Source organism: Danio rerio, chromosome 3 (assembly GCF_052040795.2).
Source record: "Danio rerio strain M-AB ecotype USA chromosome 3, GRCz13ab, whole genome shotgun sequence".
Lineage (NCBI taxonomy): Eukaryota > Metazoa > Chordata > Actinopteri > Cypriniformes > Danionidae > Danio > Danio rerio.
In genome coordinates this window covers 66615001-66631387 of record NC_141023.1, presented here as the reverse complement: position 1 = coordinate 66631387, position 16387 = coordinate 66615001, and the positions used below count along the sequence as shown (strand labels likewise).

General features: G+C 35.0%; 1 protein-coding gene and 1 long non-coding RNA gene across 5 annotated transcripts in view; both read left to right on the top strand.

Annotated features, from left to right (window-relative positions):
• Positions 1-16387, top strand: part of LOC147846139 (uncharacterized) — a 281389-nt gene that overhangs the window by 154114 nt on the left and 110888 nt on the right. The gene's annotated exons all lie outside the window — the stretch shown is intronic.
• The window catches only part of aimp2 (aminoacyl tRNA synthetase complex interacting multifunctional protein 2), a 7896-nt gene continuing 1377 nt past the window's right edge, over positions 9869-16387 (top strand). The window contains exons 1-3 of one of the 4 annotated variants that reach the window (XR_015479702.1): positions 9869-10132; positions 13887-14105; positions 14364-16317. Coding sequence is in view for 2 of the 4 variants with exons in the window: in NM_213338.1 (NP_998503.1) it covers positions 10010-10132; positions 13887-14105; positions 14364-14598 (577 nt within the window). In the remaining 2 variants the exon portion in view is untranslated. 4 annotated transcript variants of the gene reach the window in all.

The window sequence follows — 16387 nt, the reverse complement described above, 5'->3', positions numbered from 1 at the left end:
CAACAGAATAAATACTATAATTGTTGTGTTACCATAGCAACTGTAGAATCACCACAACATATTTTTTGCTATAGTTGTTGTGTTACCATAGCAACTGTAGAATCACCACAACAAAATAATTCAAGTACTTTAGTATAGTACTTGTGTTACCATAGCAACTAAAGAATAACCATAACAGATTAATTACTATAGTTGTTGTGTCACCATAGCAACTAAAGAATCAGCACAACAGAATAATTACTATAATTAATGTGTTACCATAGCGACTGTAGAATCACCACCACAGATTCAAGTATTTTACTGTAATATCCTTCAAAAACACTGTAGTAGTTATTATAAGTTACTATAGTATTTTTGACATGTAGGTATACTACACCATAGCGACTGTAGATATAAAACCATAGCAACTATAGTCATAATTTACTATAGTACGATTCAAAAACACCACAATATTTACTGTAAATTACTGTAGTTTCTTTTTAAAATCAGTGAATAAATGAATATAGTTAAGTATGAACATTTTGGACTCTCAACTAATTATTGCAGCTTTGGTTTGCCTCACTTCCATGAGCTGCTGGTTGTGGCGGATCCAGATCCCTCATTCGGGATCTTAAGGCATTCAAATGTTGAGGACGGCTCCATTTGACTATAAAAGACCAGTCAAATGCTTTGGGAATACTTCATTTGATAATAAAAGACCTTTTGCTGGAAATAAAGTCATCGGAAAGCACACGTGCAGCACAGATTATCCTGTGCCATGAACATATAGTGTAGTCCAGAGGCCGGCTGCATCGGTAGTGCAAAATTTAAAATGTAAAAAAGTTGTTTTTTGCATTATGACTTTGATCTTTCCTCCAACAACATTCAATGCAGAAAAGTTTGACTTTTATTGCAATTTGTTAATAGTTTAAAAGGGATATATTGTCTGTATTGGTGTTGCAAATTATGTAAAAAAAAAAAAAAACTAACTGCCAGCACTTGTACTATACAGCTGAAGTCAGAATTATTCGCCCCCCTTTGAATGTTTTTTTTCTTTTTTAAATGTTTCCCAAATGATGTTTAACAGAGCAAGCAAATAATTCAGGGAACTAATAATTCTGACTTCAACTGTTTGTATATATATATATATATATATATATATATATATATATATATATATATATATATATATATATATATTTAGTATAATTTTAAACTACTACAAAGTCATTAAACGTCATCTGCATCAGTATATTTCTGTATTTGTCATGTTTTTGTTTTGTTTGTTGCATTGTAGGACTTTGATCTTTCCTTCAACAGTTTTTGATTTCACAAAAATGTGAAAAACAACTTTTAGGGCTCTATCATACACCCGGCGCAATAAGGCGCAAGATGTGTTTGGCGCAACTTGTTGTTATTTTCAGACCAGCGCAACAGTAATTTTCCTGTTTTTCTCCACGTTGTTTAAATAGTAAATCCATTTGTGCCACTCTGTGGCCTCATAGGTGTGCTGGTCTATAAAGGAGGTGTGTAAGGGCGCATTGTTGGCGCATTGCTATTTTGAGAAACTAAATTAGGCCTACTAAAGCTGGTCTAAGGTCCAGCGCAGAGCTTGTATAATGTTATTATTAGCAGTATTATTTATTAAATGCATATATATATATATATATATATATATATATATATATATATATATATATATATATAACTATATTTGTTTTATTAAAGAGAGATTTAGATTTGTCCAGCTGTGGGGTTTTGGAGTCGTCTGCATCAGCATATAGGGCATAAGAACAGGATGTGTGTTTGGATATAACTCAGTTTTCTGACCACACTTCATTATTATTGTTCATTTATTCCTTAGCTGGAGATTAGAACTGACTTCAGAAATAGTTTTGACACAAATCTTTGCTCTTAACAAAGGAAATTAAATATGTGGGCTAATGGATGTGTTCAGTGGAGTGAGTTTCCAGCGTTTCCTCACTCCAGCAAAGTAAAGGAGTAAAGAGTAAAAGTAAGGTAAAGAGGCCGAATGGAGGAGGCTCGTTCTTTATCCTCGTGCTGCAGATGCTCTGTTTAACTGTTTTCTCGCTAGTGAAGCGTTCAGTTTTTACTCTTACAAAGTCGCCATGTAAATAGCAAATGCACCATGATGCAACTCTTAAAGGGAATGGGAAGACGAGACTGATTTTCTCATTAAGAGAATAAGCACAACCCTGTTAGACCATGCTCCACAGCGCAGAGCGTATTTATCCATCCTTAATATTGCAAAAGTGGATTCAAACACGCCCTTAATGCTTTTGCTCCTTGAGCTTTAGACTGTAATTAAATCGTTAAAAAAGAGCCCTAATTGGCATTTGTAATAGTTTAAAGGGATATTCTGAAAAACAAAACAAAAAACCTGCCAGTATTTTTTTGGTTATGTCCGCCCCTTCTTCTGAAAAGAGCACAATCTCATTTGCATTTAAAGCGACAGCCACCAAATTAGGAATAAAGCCTAAAAGGTTCAGTTTTAGAGAGGTATAAAGATTATCTGTGGGGTATTTTGAGCTGAAACTTCACACACACACTCTAGGCACATCAGAGACTTGTTTTACATCTTGTTAGATTTTCTTTGGGTAAACAGGTTACGTATTTTTACCGTAGCGTTCTAAATCACCAACATAATTTACCGTCAGGCAGCTGTGAGTAAAGCAGCCGCTCAGTGCTGGTCAATATTAAACGCTCTTAAACTTTGCATTAACCTGATACATGTGGTCAGTCCACACAGGAGTTCTGCTTTATCCGTCAAACCCTCCATTTCCCAGCACCGCCTCAGTTTCTGGGGCTGCTGTTGGGTTTCAGTTTCGTCCATACGGGCACCAGATCTCCACATTATCTCACACCACCGGCGGACGGTGAATTATTAAAGCGTAACAAGCTGTCGGGACACCAAACTCAATTGTGCGTTTTAATTAAATGTCTCTCTCTGACTCTTTCTGCTCCAGTGTTTATTAGCGAGCATTTATATATCTTCTTGGAGAGCTGAATGGTTTTGTGCACAATATTGTTCGTTGTTATAAGTATTAGGAAGGAAAGAAGTAACATAGAGCAGTGTTTCTCAACCACGTTCCTGGAGGACCACCAGCACTGCATGTTTTGGATGTCTCCTATGTCACGCACCCGTTACAGGTCTTTCAGTCTCTGCTAATGAGCTGCTGATCTGAATCAGGTGTGCTTGGTGCTGTCTGGTTCTGGAATCTGATTGGCTGATAGCCGTGAGATATTCTGCAATATGAGCACTCCTCACAGCCTCTTCACCCTTGTGTATTCCTCCGCCCACACAGAGTGACAGCAGATCACTCACTACAGTTTGACAAATATTGCAGCTGTTGGACAACATCGTGTACTTTTGAGGCTTTTTTAGTTGAGGATGTAGTTGTTTAGATTGCAACTATCCAGTTTATTTATAAGGATAGTGCCTATTTAAAGGGTCACCAAACATCAAAACATATTTTTTGGGATGTTGAGAGTCATATATGTGTCTCTTGTTGCTAAAAATACTGTTAGGACACGTATAAAGTGTAAATTTGGTTGTTTTTACATTTTTTTCAACCAAATTCGTTCTTCCGGTTTGAAAAGAAATGTTGAAGCTGCGTCACGGCCATGAGACCCTTGTATGTATTCCAGCGTGGAGACTGGATGTCGATACCTGCGAGTACATGGTGACGTCTCTGAGCTTTCAGCATTAATTCATGATGAAGTCTTGGTTCGAACCAATCAGCGTGCTCTATTGTGAATGTAACAGTCTTCGAAGCTACATATATCAATGTTCCGATGGCAGAGAGACGCCACGTTGAAACTAAATTAAAACAAGTGGAAGAAGAAGAATTGTTTGGAGACATGGGTCGTCAGTGTTGCGTTCATAAATCTTTAGACAAGAGCATTGATCACAAGCAAAAAGAAAACACGTTCTCTCAGACTAGTTCTCGAAAGAGAGACTGTCCTCACAGAGACCCACAGAAAGAGTGAGCGAAAGCGAGAGAAAAGCAGATAGAGATTGAGAGATCGCCTTTGTAGTTTGGGCCCGGCTTTTAAACGCTACACCGACAAGCGATTGGTGGTGCGATCCCATCCCATTATCAGCGTTAAACGCAAATCCTCCAATGCCGTTTGTACGTAAAACAACACACCCACATACAAACAAGCGCGCACACCTAACCCCGAAGTACTGCTCTGCAGGCGAACGTAACACCTTGAAAAGTTTGAAAAAGTAGCTTTTATTGTCATATAATTTCATAATTTTATTGTTATATAATACAACCGCAAATCAGAAAAGGTTGGGACAGTACAGAATAAAAAGGACTACTTTGGCAAACCTTTGTCAAGTACCACAATACGTAATTACATCCACAAACTGTACTGTGGAAAAAGGTAGCCCTATGTTAACAGTGTCCAGAAGTCAATGTAACAGAGGCCAGCTAGTAAGTGCTGTGCAGGTAAACCTCACTCCTCTTTAGCCTCCTTGGTAGAGCACCCGCCTCCCATCAGAGTCGCTGAAGGTCGCCGGTTCGATATCAGGTTGGAGCAGGTTGGGTGGTGTAGGACCGGCGGGGTTACATTGGTGCCGTGACCCGGATGGGAGTGAGGTTTAGGGGGGTGAGTGTAACAGAGGCCAGCTAGTAAAGGTAAACCTCACTTCTCTGACCTCTAAAGGTGCTCTTGTGACAGACGTTAGCCTCCTTGGTAGATCAACCGACTCCCATGCGGAAGGTTGCCGGTTCAATAACAGCTCGGAGCAGGTTGGGTGGCGTAGGACTGGCTGGGTTACATTGGTGCCGTGACCTAGATGGGAGTGAGGTTTAGGGGGTGAGTGTAACAGAGGCCAGCTAGTAAGTGCTGTGCGGGTAAACCTCACTCCTCTGACCTTTAAAGGTGCTCTAGCGACAGACACTAGAGGTTATAGTCTTTAGCCTCCTGTTTAGAGCAACCGACTCCCATGCGGAAGGTCGCCACTTCGATACCAGCTCGGAGCAGGTTGGGTGGCGTAGGACCAACGGGGTTACAATAACTTCTCTGGGCTCGGAGGCATCTGGGATGGACCATCACACAGTGGAAACGTGTACTGTGGTCAGCATTAGTATTTTTGGGGATAAATGGACACATCCAACTGAGTTGCAGAGTTGAATTTCCAACAGTCGACAGAGCAGAGATCAACATCCCATAATGAAAGTCACAACCATAACACTTGTGAATCACAAAATACAGACAACTGTCCCTTTAATAGGCAGAGGGGGGTGTAGTGGGTAGCACCCTCACCTCAGAGCAAGAAGGTTGTTGGTTTAAGCCCCGGCTGGGTCAGTTGGCGTTTCTGTGTGGAGTTTGCATGTTCTCCTCGTGTTGGCGTGGGTTTCCTCTGTGTGGTCCGGTTTCACACAGTCCAAACACATGCACTATAGATGAATTGGTGTGTGTGTGTGAACGCAAGAGTGTATGGGTGTTTCCCAGTGATGGGTTGCAGCTGGAAGTGCATCCGCTGTCTAAAGCATATCCTGGATAAGTTGGTGGTTCATTCCTCTGTGGCGACTCCAGATTAATAAACGGACTGAGCCAATAAAGGAATATATGGGCAGGGATATTCGAAATGTTTTTGCAGCAGATCTGGAGGTTTCCAGCAGAGGTTGTTCTCAGTCTCTCAGAAACGCATCAACACAGCAGGAGGATCAGCAGTAAATGAGCAGACGCAAAGCTTCGGGTGGCAGAACAGATCACAGGTGTGCTGACAAAACACACACACTGTCCCTAAGCTGAGCTGAACAACGCACACACACACACATACAGACAAAGACACAGACGTAATGATTTTTATACTGTACAGACTGTGTATTCTGTCCTGTGTTTTTTTTTCTCAGCACATTTCTAATCATAATAGTGTTAATAACTCCTCTCTAATCACTGATTTATTTTCTCTTTGCCATGATGACAGTAAATAATATTAGACTAGATATTCTTCAAGACACTTCAATACAGCTTAAAGTCACATTTAAAGGCTTCACTAGGTTAATTAGGTGAACTAGAGTTAGTTATTGTATAACTAATTTGTTCTGAAAAAAATCTTTTTAAAGAGGGTAATGATATTGACCTCAAATTTGATAAAAAAATTAAAATTAAAAACTGATTTTTTTCAATCAATCAATCAATCAATCAATCAATCAATCAATCAATCAATCAATCAATCAATCAATCATTTAATCAATCAATCAATTAATAATTTAATCAATCAATCATTTAATCAATCAATCAATCAATTAATCAATCAATCATTTAATCAATCAATCAATCAATCAATCATTTAATCAATCAATCATTTAATCAATCAATTAATCATTTAATCAATCAATCAAGCAAGCAATCATTTAATCAATCAATCAATCATTTAATCAATCAATCAATCAATTAATCATTTAATCATTTAATCAATCAATCAATCAAGCAAGCAATCATTTAATCAATCAATCAATCATTTAATCAATCAATCAATCAATTAATCATTTAATCAATCAATCAATCAATCAATCAATTAATCATTTAATCAATCAATCAATTAATCAATCAATCATTTAATCAACCAATCAATCAATAAATTAAGCAATAATTTAATCAATCAATTAATCATTTAATCAATCAATCAATCAATAATTTAGTCAATCAATCAATCAATCAGTCATTTAATCAATCAATCAATCAATCAATCAATCAATCAATCAATCAATTAATCATTTAATCAATCAATCAATAATTTAGTCAATCAATCAGTCATTTAATCAATCAATCAATCAATTAATCATTTAATCAATCAATCAATCATTTAGTCAATCAATCAATCAATCAATCAATGAAGGGAGGAAGGAACGATCGAACAAACAAACAAGTAATTTATCTTTTTACTACTTTTTTTAAGTTGTTTTTTGTTTTTTTTTAATTAAATGTAAATTTTCTTTATTCACCCAAACTGTGGGGTTTGTTCATATTTGACCCAGCATTGTGAAAATATAATAATAATAACCCTGATTTACTGTGATAATCCAAATATATAAAAGACAATAATCAAAATATAATAATATAACAAAATACAATACAATATAATATAGCATAATATTCATTCATTCATTCATTTTCTTTTCAGCTTAGTAACTTTATTAATCTGGGGTCCCCACAGCGGAATGAATCGCCAACTTATCCAGCACATGTTTTACGCAGCGGATGCCCTTCCAGCTGCAACCCATCACTGGGAAACACCCATACACACTCATTCACACATATATGGACAATTGTAGCTTACCCAATTCACCTACAGTGCTTGTGTTTGGGGGAAGCCGGATCACCCGGAGGAAAAACAACGGCAAATATTTTAGAACTCTTTATAACTAAAATGTGTGTTAATTTGCATATTAGTATGTGGTGAATAAATAATAATATAATAATATCAGGCTTAAAAGTGTGCTGTTCATCTATGGTATTAAAGGGACTCTCCCTCAAGTGGTTTCAACCCTTTACGAGTTTCTTTCTTCTGTTGAACACAAAAGAAGATATTTTGAAGAATGTTAGAAACCAGAAACCATTGACTATAATGGTTACCGGTTTTCAACATTCTTCAAAAATCTTCAAAAAGAAACTCATAAAGGTTTGAAACAAGTAAAGGGTGAGTAAAATAAAGGCTTTTTGGGTGAACTGTTCCTTTAAATGTTGTGTGTTGCTGCCCTCTGCTGGACAAGAGCTCATACATGCACAAAGAAAGCCAGGAGGAATGCAGAAGCAGGTAATATGAAAGCAGGGCCGGATTTCAAGAGAGGTAAGCGGCCCATTAAATACCCAGATGTATTGATTATACCGATAAACTATATATAACATAATTTTCTTTCTTATTTGGTATGGTCAGAGTTTAACAAATTACCATTTTAACTTAATACCTCTTCTCTAGTTTGTTTCCCACCCCTAATCATAGAAAAGTACAGCCATTTAGTTTTAAAAGCAAAATAATTGAATTTATTCATTCATTAATTAATTCATTTACTTTATTTATTTATTTATTTATTTATTCATTCATTCGTTCATTTATTTGTTCATTTATTCATTCAAATATTTCTTTATTTATTCATTCAAATATTTATTTATTCATGCATATGTTTATTTATTTTTAATGTATTCGTTCATATATTTATTGATTGATGTATTTATTCATTTGTATATTCATTCATTCATTCATTCATTCATTCATTTATTCATTCATAAATTTATATATTTTTTCATTCATTCGTTTAGTCATTCATTCATATATTTATTTATTCATTCATATATTTATTTATTCATTCATTCATATATTTATTCATTCATATATTTATTCATTCATATATTTATTCATTCATAAATTTATTTAATAATTAATTTGCATATTTATTTATTATTTTATTTATTTTATTCATTCATTCATTTTATTCATTCATATATTTATTTATTCATTCATATATCAATTTATTTATTTATTCATACATATATTTATTCATTCATTCATTCATATATTTTTTTATTCAATCACTCATTCATATATACAGTTGAAGTCAGAATTATTAGCCCCCCTTTTAATTTTTTAATAATTAGCGGTCTAATAATTCAGTAGGGCTAATAATTCTGACTTCAACTATATATATATATATATATATATATATATATATATATATATATATATATATATATATATATATATATGTATATATATATAATTTTCATTCATTCGTTCATTTATTTTTTTATTTAATTTTAGTTGTGAGTTCATTTTAAGAAACACAATTTATTTAAAATGTGGACGTTGCATTAAAATGATACATAGAAAAAACAAGAATAAGTGATATAAAGCAAAAACAGCTAAATAAAAAATAAAAAAATCATTAAATAAATACAGGGTGCACTTTAGGACTGGTGAGAATTGCTGGAATTGCTTAGGGGCCCTCAAATCACTAAACTAATAAAAAGTAATGTCATAAAAATGTTTGTTTTTATCTTAAACACATACTTTTCGGTTTGTACTTTCATTTTTTTTTTAATTGCAATTTTAGAACACAGAACATACAAGGGCAATAACAACATTATATTAACATCCAATCAAGCACAATATAAGAAGAAGAGAAAAAACAAACAAACAAAAAACCCAACAACAATTATTCAAAAAGCGAGAGGTGTCTTTTAAAAATTGTTCATCGTATTTACCCTGTAAAACAGGTAATTGCAGGATTTTGTAAAGATATTGATTTAAAATGTACTTTCTGTAACGATAAAGAAGAGAGTATTGTTCATTTATTTTATGATTGTATTTATTCACAATTGTTTTGGTGTGATCTTTTCTTTTTTGTTAAGCAGAGTATGAATATATCATTGGAATTCAAAGATAAAGATGTTTTATTTTTTTATGAGAATACAGTTGACTTCAAAATTTGGCATATTGTTAATTTGCTCATTATATATGGAATTTTTTTTATTCATAAATGTAAATGGGGGGGGGGGGGGGGGGGCTGTAAAAAAAACTAATTTTACTCACTTTAAAATTGAAATAAGTCATTACCTATGCACGATAAAAGAAATAAAAAATACCAAAGCAAAAAGAATTGTACTTTCGTTTTGGGGAGCACCCGGAGGAAACCCACGCCAACACGGGGAGAACATGCAAACTCCACACAGAAACACCGACTGACCTAGCCGGGACTCGAACCAGCGACCTTCTTGCTGTTGGTATAACATAATATAACATAACAAAACATAATATAATAAAAAGCAATTGATCACAAAAAACTGACATCAATCAAAACTCAAATTTTCAGCTTCTGTCGTGACGTCACTGCGCGCTTTCACTCTCGCCGGAAGTGACGCGCAGCGGCCTCTTCTCTCCACACAGCTGCTGTTAGCCGGCTGCTAGACGGACAAAAACCCGTCCAAAACACACGTATCTGGGTCCCGTGCTTTTATTTTTGGCACCGGAGTGCGCTCGTTACCTGTCGCCATGCCTATGTACCAGGTAAAGCCCGTCAGTCCCGCTGACATAACGGTTGATTTGCCGACGTGCATGTACAAGTTACCGAATGTCCACGCGCAGGGAGCGAGCCTCGGCGAGCACGCGCTTCAGGTAATCACATTATTATTTATACTGTAAGATCCAGATCGATCGGATCGGTTTAGTGTTAAACCAACACATATTAGCTTTACTGATTATAATTTAAACGGGGAAAGTAAGTAAACAGTGGCTCATGTTGAAGACCAATGGCAGTCTGATGCAATGTTTGCTGGGAATGAGTGATTGACAGCTCGGTTAAAATAGTCTTATTTACATTAGCGATATTTATTATATTATTTTGTCTCACATTTAAGCCAAACCTGCTTAGAAATGCAATTATAGGGTTTCGTGCATTTGGAAATTTACTGTATATACATCCATTTGAAGGCAAAAGGATTCGCCCTCCTGTGAAATGTTTCGTATTTTCGAAGTATTATAATATAAATAAATATAATATAATATAAAAGAGATGTACTTTTATAGTTTTTTTCTACATTTTATATAATAGTTTTAATAACTCATTGCCCTGCTGAAAAATCCAGCTTAAACCAGCCTAGGCTGGTTGGCTGGTTTTGGCTGGGCTCCCAGCCTGGCTAGGCTGGTCAAGTTAGTTTTAGCTGGTCATCTCCCAGCCTGACCAGCTACGACCAGACTGGAAATGGCTGGAAACCAGCCTGGAAATGGCCAAAACCCCTCTAAAACCAGCCTGGTCGACCAGCCTAAACCAGCAAACCAGCCTAGGCTGGTTTAAGCTGTTTTTTTCAGTAGGGTAATAACTATTTTTTTGTCTTTGCCATGATGACAGTACATAATATATTTCTAATACATTTTTTATCTTTATAAGGCTAATGTTATTGACCTTGTATGTAATTTATAAAATAATGAAACTACTTTTGTTTCAGCCAAACTAAAATTTAAGACTTTCTCTAGATGGAAAAAATAATAGGAAGTGCTACTTAAGTTATATTTAAGTGCTAATTGTATTGAATCATTCATATTTTATTGCGGTCTTTTTATTCTATTTTATTTTCTGACTGTTTTTATTGTTCTGCTTTGTTTGCCTTGTATGCCTGTCAGCGCTTTGGCACTGAGAAAAGCGCATTATAAATAAAATATATTAATATTATTATTAAAAATGCATTATTAATTTTAATATATCTTCTTTTTTGTTGTCTTTATGGTAAAAAAAATCTACAATTTAGAGTTTTTACATTTTGTTTTTATTTTTAATTTTACAGCATGTCCACTGTAGTGGACCACAGGACCCTTTTAGTTCGAAACGATTGCCACTCAGACAACAAAACTCTACAGGATATGGCTGTAAAGGAATACTAAACCAATATTAATGTAACAAAAACTAAACAAAAGCCATTTTTTTGTTTTGTATTGAAATTCCTGAAACCGTTTAGTCTGAAAAAAGCAAAACAAATTTAACGTAAAAGCAATTTAAAACTGATCGTCATTCTCTAATTGTCTGATTGTCAGACTCTAAATCAGAGTCTCCCTCAACTCTCTTATAAAGAATCCTCTCTGCTTCAGTTCTGCCCCCTACAACATGCAGTCAATAATTACATTAAGATGGTCCTGGTGTCCACTATAGTGGACATTTTAAAAAGGATGACATTTTGAAACACAAACAAGTTAACCGGTTTGAAAGCTAAATGTATTGTTCCTGATACTTTAATAAACAAATATATATATATATATATATATATATATATATATATATATATATATATATATATATATATAGTACAAAAACAACTCAATTGTACATGCCTCTCTCCTTCCCATAAAATGTGCTTGTTTGTTTGTCGGCCATTTTGGATGCAGTGCAAGAAGTGGTTCCTAGCATGCCAGCCAATCAAATGACATATCACTAGAAACAGTACAACAGGACTTGACAGAGTAGCTCAAAAAATTCAAAGAAAATGTATGAAAACACAGTGTCCACTACAGAGGACACAAGTCAATGGGCGTGGTCTCTGGAGGACATATATTGCATATATACATATATTAGAGCTGCACTATATATCATTTCAGCATCAATATCGCAATGTGCGATTAAATATTGTACAGAATATAATTATTTACTCAATGAAAAAGATACAGTGTTGTTGTTGTAATTATTATTATACTGTGATTATTTGATTTCTGTTTCTGAATACTGCTTGATTGTTTATTTGTATCTGTTGTATTTAACTTTGTCACATTTTAAATGACGTTTTATGCAGATACACTCCCCAAAATCATCCAGTCCATCTAAAATTACAATTAAATTAAATTCTTACAAGCTATTCAAGTAATTTGGTACAATTGCATTTTTATTGCAATATATATCGCAGTATATGAAACTTGCAACATCATTTTTTAAAGAATTTTATTTATATATATATATATATATATATATATATATATATATATATATATATATATATATATATATATATATATATATATATATTAGGGATGTCCCGATACAACATTTTAACTTCCGATACGATACCGATATTGCAGCCATCAGTACGAACCGAGACCGATATAAATCCGATATCAGCACAAATTATGAATACTTTACTTTTACCTATTTCATTGAGTCGAATGTATGAACGGCAAGATCAAACTGAGAACAAAAGTCAGCAACAGTAAGTATGGAAAAAAACAACCAGTTTATTAACTATTGGTTGCATAAATGTGAACTTTTTACATAAGAAGAATTCAAAAATAGAAGAGCATGTTAAATCTTAGAGACTTTGCTAGCAAGCAGTGTTGTGATCATGTGGGCTTTGCACGCTGGCTCTGGACGCTGCTGGATAGAAAAGCTGTAATGGAGTTTAGAGAGTATCGGACTGCTTATATCGGGGATTTTTAACGCAGTCCGATATAGTTTTTTGGACTGATATCGGACGAATTTCCGATATCAATATCGGATCGGGACATCCCTTATATATATATATATATATATATATATATATATATATATATATATATATATATATATATATATATATATATATATATATATATATAGTTAAAGTCAGAATTATTAGCCCCCTGTTTTTTTCTTTTTTAAATATTTCCCAAATGATGTTTAACAGAGCAAGGAAATTTTTACAGTATGTCTGATAATATTATTTCTTCTAGAGAAAGACTTATTTGTTTTATTTCAGCTAGAATAAAAGCAGTTTTTAATTTTTTAAACACCATTTTAAGGTCAATATTATCAGCCCCTTTAAGCTATATATTTTTTTCAATAGTCTACAGAACAAACCATCGTTATAAAAAATAAACAGTGGTCGAATAATTCTCACTTCAACTGTGTACGTATGTGAACCATCTGGACACAAGAAATTATAAAGTTTGCTACTTTAATAATGATTGTGTGTAATTATTTATCCAGGGAAGACTATACCATGTTACCTGTCGCTTTAAATTCAAATGAGATTGTGCTCTTTTTCAAAAGAGGGCGGAGCTACAAATGCCTGTGTGTCAGCATAGTGGCAGCTTCAAAACTCTAATGGCTGCTAAACGGCTTCTCACTCAGGGCTGTTTATGTTAATGAGGGAGAGATGGGCACTAGTGGGCGGGGCTTTCCCCCTCTGCTGACATCATACAAAGGGAGGATGTCAATCAGAGTATTTCTGCAGACTCTTTTTATCAAGTCTGATTAAAAACAATCGAATTAATTCATTTGTACCATTAGAAGCTGGAGATATTCACACACTGCTGACACACAACCTCTTATAAAAGTAATTTTTGCATGATCGGTCGCCCTTAAAATAGCTATCATGTCCAGTGTTTATGATTATGTGTATGCGTGTTTCAGAACGGTGAGGTGGATCCTACAGTAAAGGCCCTAGAGGAGCGTCAGGACGAGATCTTGAGGAAGCTGTACGAGCTGAAGGCCACGGTGGACGGACTGGCGAAGACTGTGACCACTCCGGATGCGGATCTGGACGCCAGCACACTCGCACACACACTCACACACACCCCCGCTGACGCCGTCCTCAGAGGAACTGCAGATCTGGACGCTCTGCTGGGCAAGGTGAGCGTTTACAGGCGCCGTCAGTGACAGCTCACCCAAAAAAAAAAAAGAAGATTCTGGGTGTGTCCCAATCAGCACCCTAACTAGGCATGGGCCGGTATACGTTTCTGACATGATCAGCTTCAATAACTACTTTAAATTATGTTTTTTTTTTTTAAATATCAGGGTAAAAACAGCAACTTTTTCCCTCATTAGACATGATATATTTTAGTTATCTGGTAAACAGCTACTCACTGTTCTGTCTTGATTCCCGCTCAGGATCTGGGTGCGCTGCGGGACATCGTGATCAACGCTAACCCTGCGCAGCCTCCTCTGAGTCTGCTGGTTCTCCACGCTCTGCTGTGCCAACGCTACCAGGTGCTGTCCAGTGTCCATGTGCACTCGTCGGTGAGCACCGTGCCCGCACCACTGCTGTCCTGCCTGGGCCCGAGACACACACACAGCTACGCCCGCCACCGCTTCCAGCTCGGCTTCACACTTATATGGAAAGACGGTGAGCATGCACAGTTCATCCCGATGGGTTTTCCTGGAGGGTTTGCATTCAAGGAATCTTGCTTAGCCTAAATACCTGGAATGAAACTGATCTATAGGAGGTGTGGAGATGATGGCATGCCAGATGCTGCGGCCTCCTCTAGGATGTAATAGTCTGGGGGTGTCGCTGGTAATGCAACACTGGTAAATGTGTGAAAACTGACTGGAACTGAATTTGAAGGGGGTTTTGGTGTGAGGTCTGGTTTCAGTATTAGCTTGATTCATTTTTTAAAAGCCAGCATCATAAAACATATCTATCTGTCTATTTATACATATATTTTTATGTATATATAAACAATCGAAAAAATATATTGCTTAAGCGGGCTAACAATATTGATATTAAAATGGTTTTTAAAATTAAAAACTTTTTATTTTAACCGAAGTAAAACAAATATATTATCAGATATACTAAGGGGAAAAAATCTTTACTCTGTTAAACGATATTTGATTAATATTATTATATGAACAGTATATTAACCATAAACCGTAAACTGTAATTGCTGTGTGCTAGTAATGTTACAGTATATACTGTATGTTACAGTAATATGGTAATATGGTTGATCGTTGTAGTATGGTTACAGTAATATGGTTAACCGTTGTACGGTTACAGTAATATCGTTGATCGTTGCAGTACGGTTACAGTATTATCGTTAATCGTTGTAGTATTGTTACAGTAAAATGGTTAACCGTTGTAGTACAATTACAGTAATATCGTTGTAGTACGGTTACGGTAATATGGTTAATCGTTGTAGTACGGTTACGGTAATATGGTTAATCGTTGTAGTACGGTTACGGTAATATGGTTAATCATTGTAGTACGGTTACAGTAATATCGTTAATCGTTGTAGTATGGCTACAGTAATATTTTTATTCATTGTAGTACAATTACAGTAATATCGTTAATCGTTGTAGTACGGTTACAGTAATATGGTTAATCATTGTAGTACGGTTGCAGTAATATCGTTAATCGTTGTAGTACGGTTTCAGTAATATGGTTAATCGTTGTACGGTTACAGTAATATGGTTAATCGTTGTAGTACGGTTACAGTAACGTTAATCGTTGTGGTATGGTTACAGTAACATCGTTAATCATTGTAGTATGGTAACAGTAATATCGTTAATCATTGTAGTACAGTTACAGTAATATCGTTAATCGTTGTAGTATGGTCACAGTAATATCGTTATTCATTGTAGTATTGTTACAGTAATATTGTTATTCGTCATAGTATGGTTACAGTAATATGGTTAATCGTTGTAGTATGGTTACTGTAATATCGTTAATCGTTGTAGTATGGTTTCAGTAATATCGGTAATTGTTGTAGTTTGGTTAAAGTAATATCGTTAATCGTTGTAGTGCTGTTACAGTAACATTGTTAATGATTGTTGTATTGTTACAATAACATTGTTAATCGCTGTAATACGGCTACATTAATATTGTTAATTATTGTAGTTTGCTTACAGTAATATTGTTAGTTTTTGTGGTGTGGTTACAGTAATATCGTTAATCGTTGTAGTACAGTTACAGTAATATTGGTAATCATTGTAGTTTGGTTACAGTAATACTATTAATTGTTGTAGTATGGTTTCAGTGACATTGTTAATTGTTGTAGTTTGGTTACAGTAATATTGTTAATTGTAGTGTGATTACAGTAATATCGTTAATCATTGATGTATGGTTACAGTAAGTTAATCCCTGTAGTACAGTTACAGTAATATCGTTAATCGTAGTATGATTACAGTAATATTGTCAG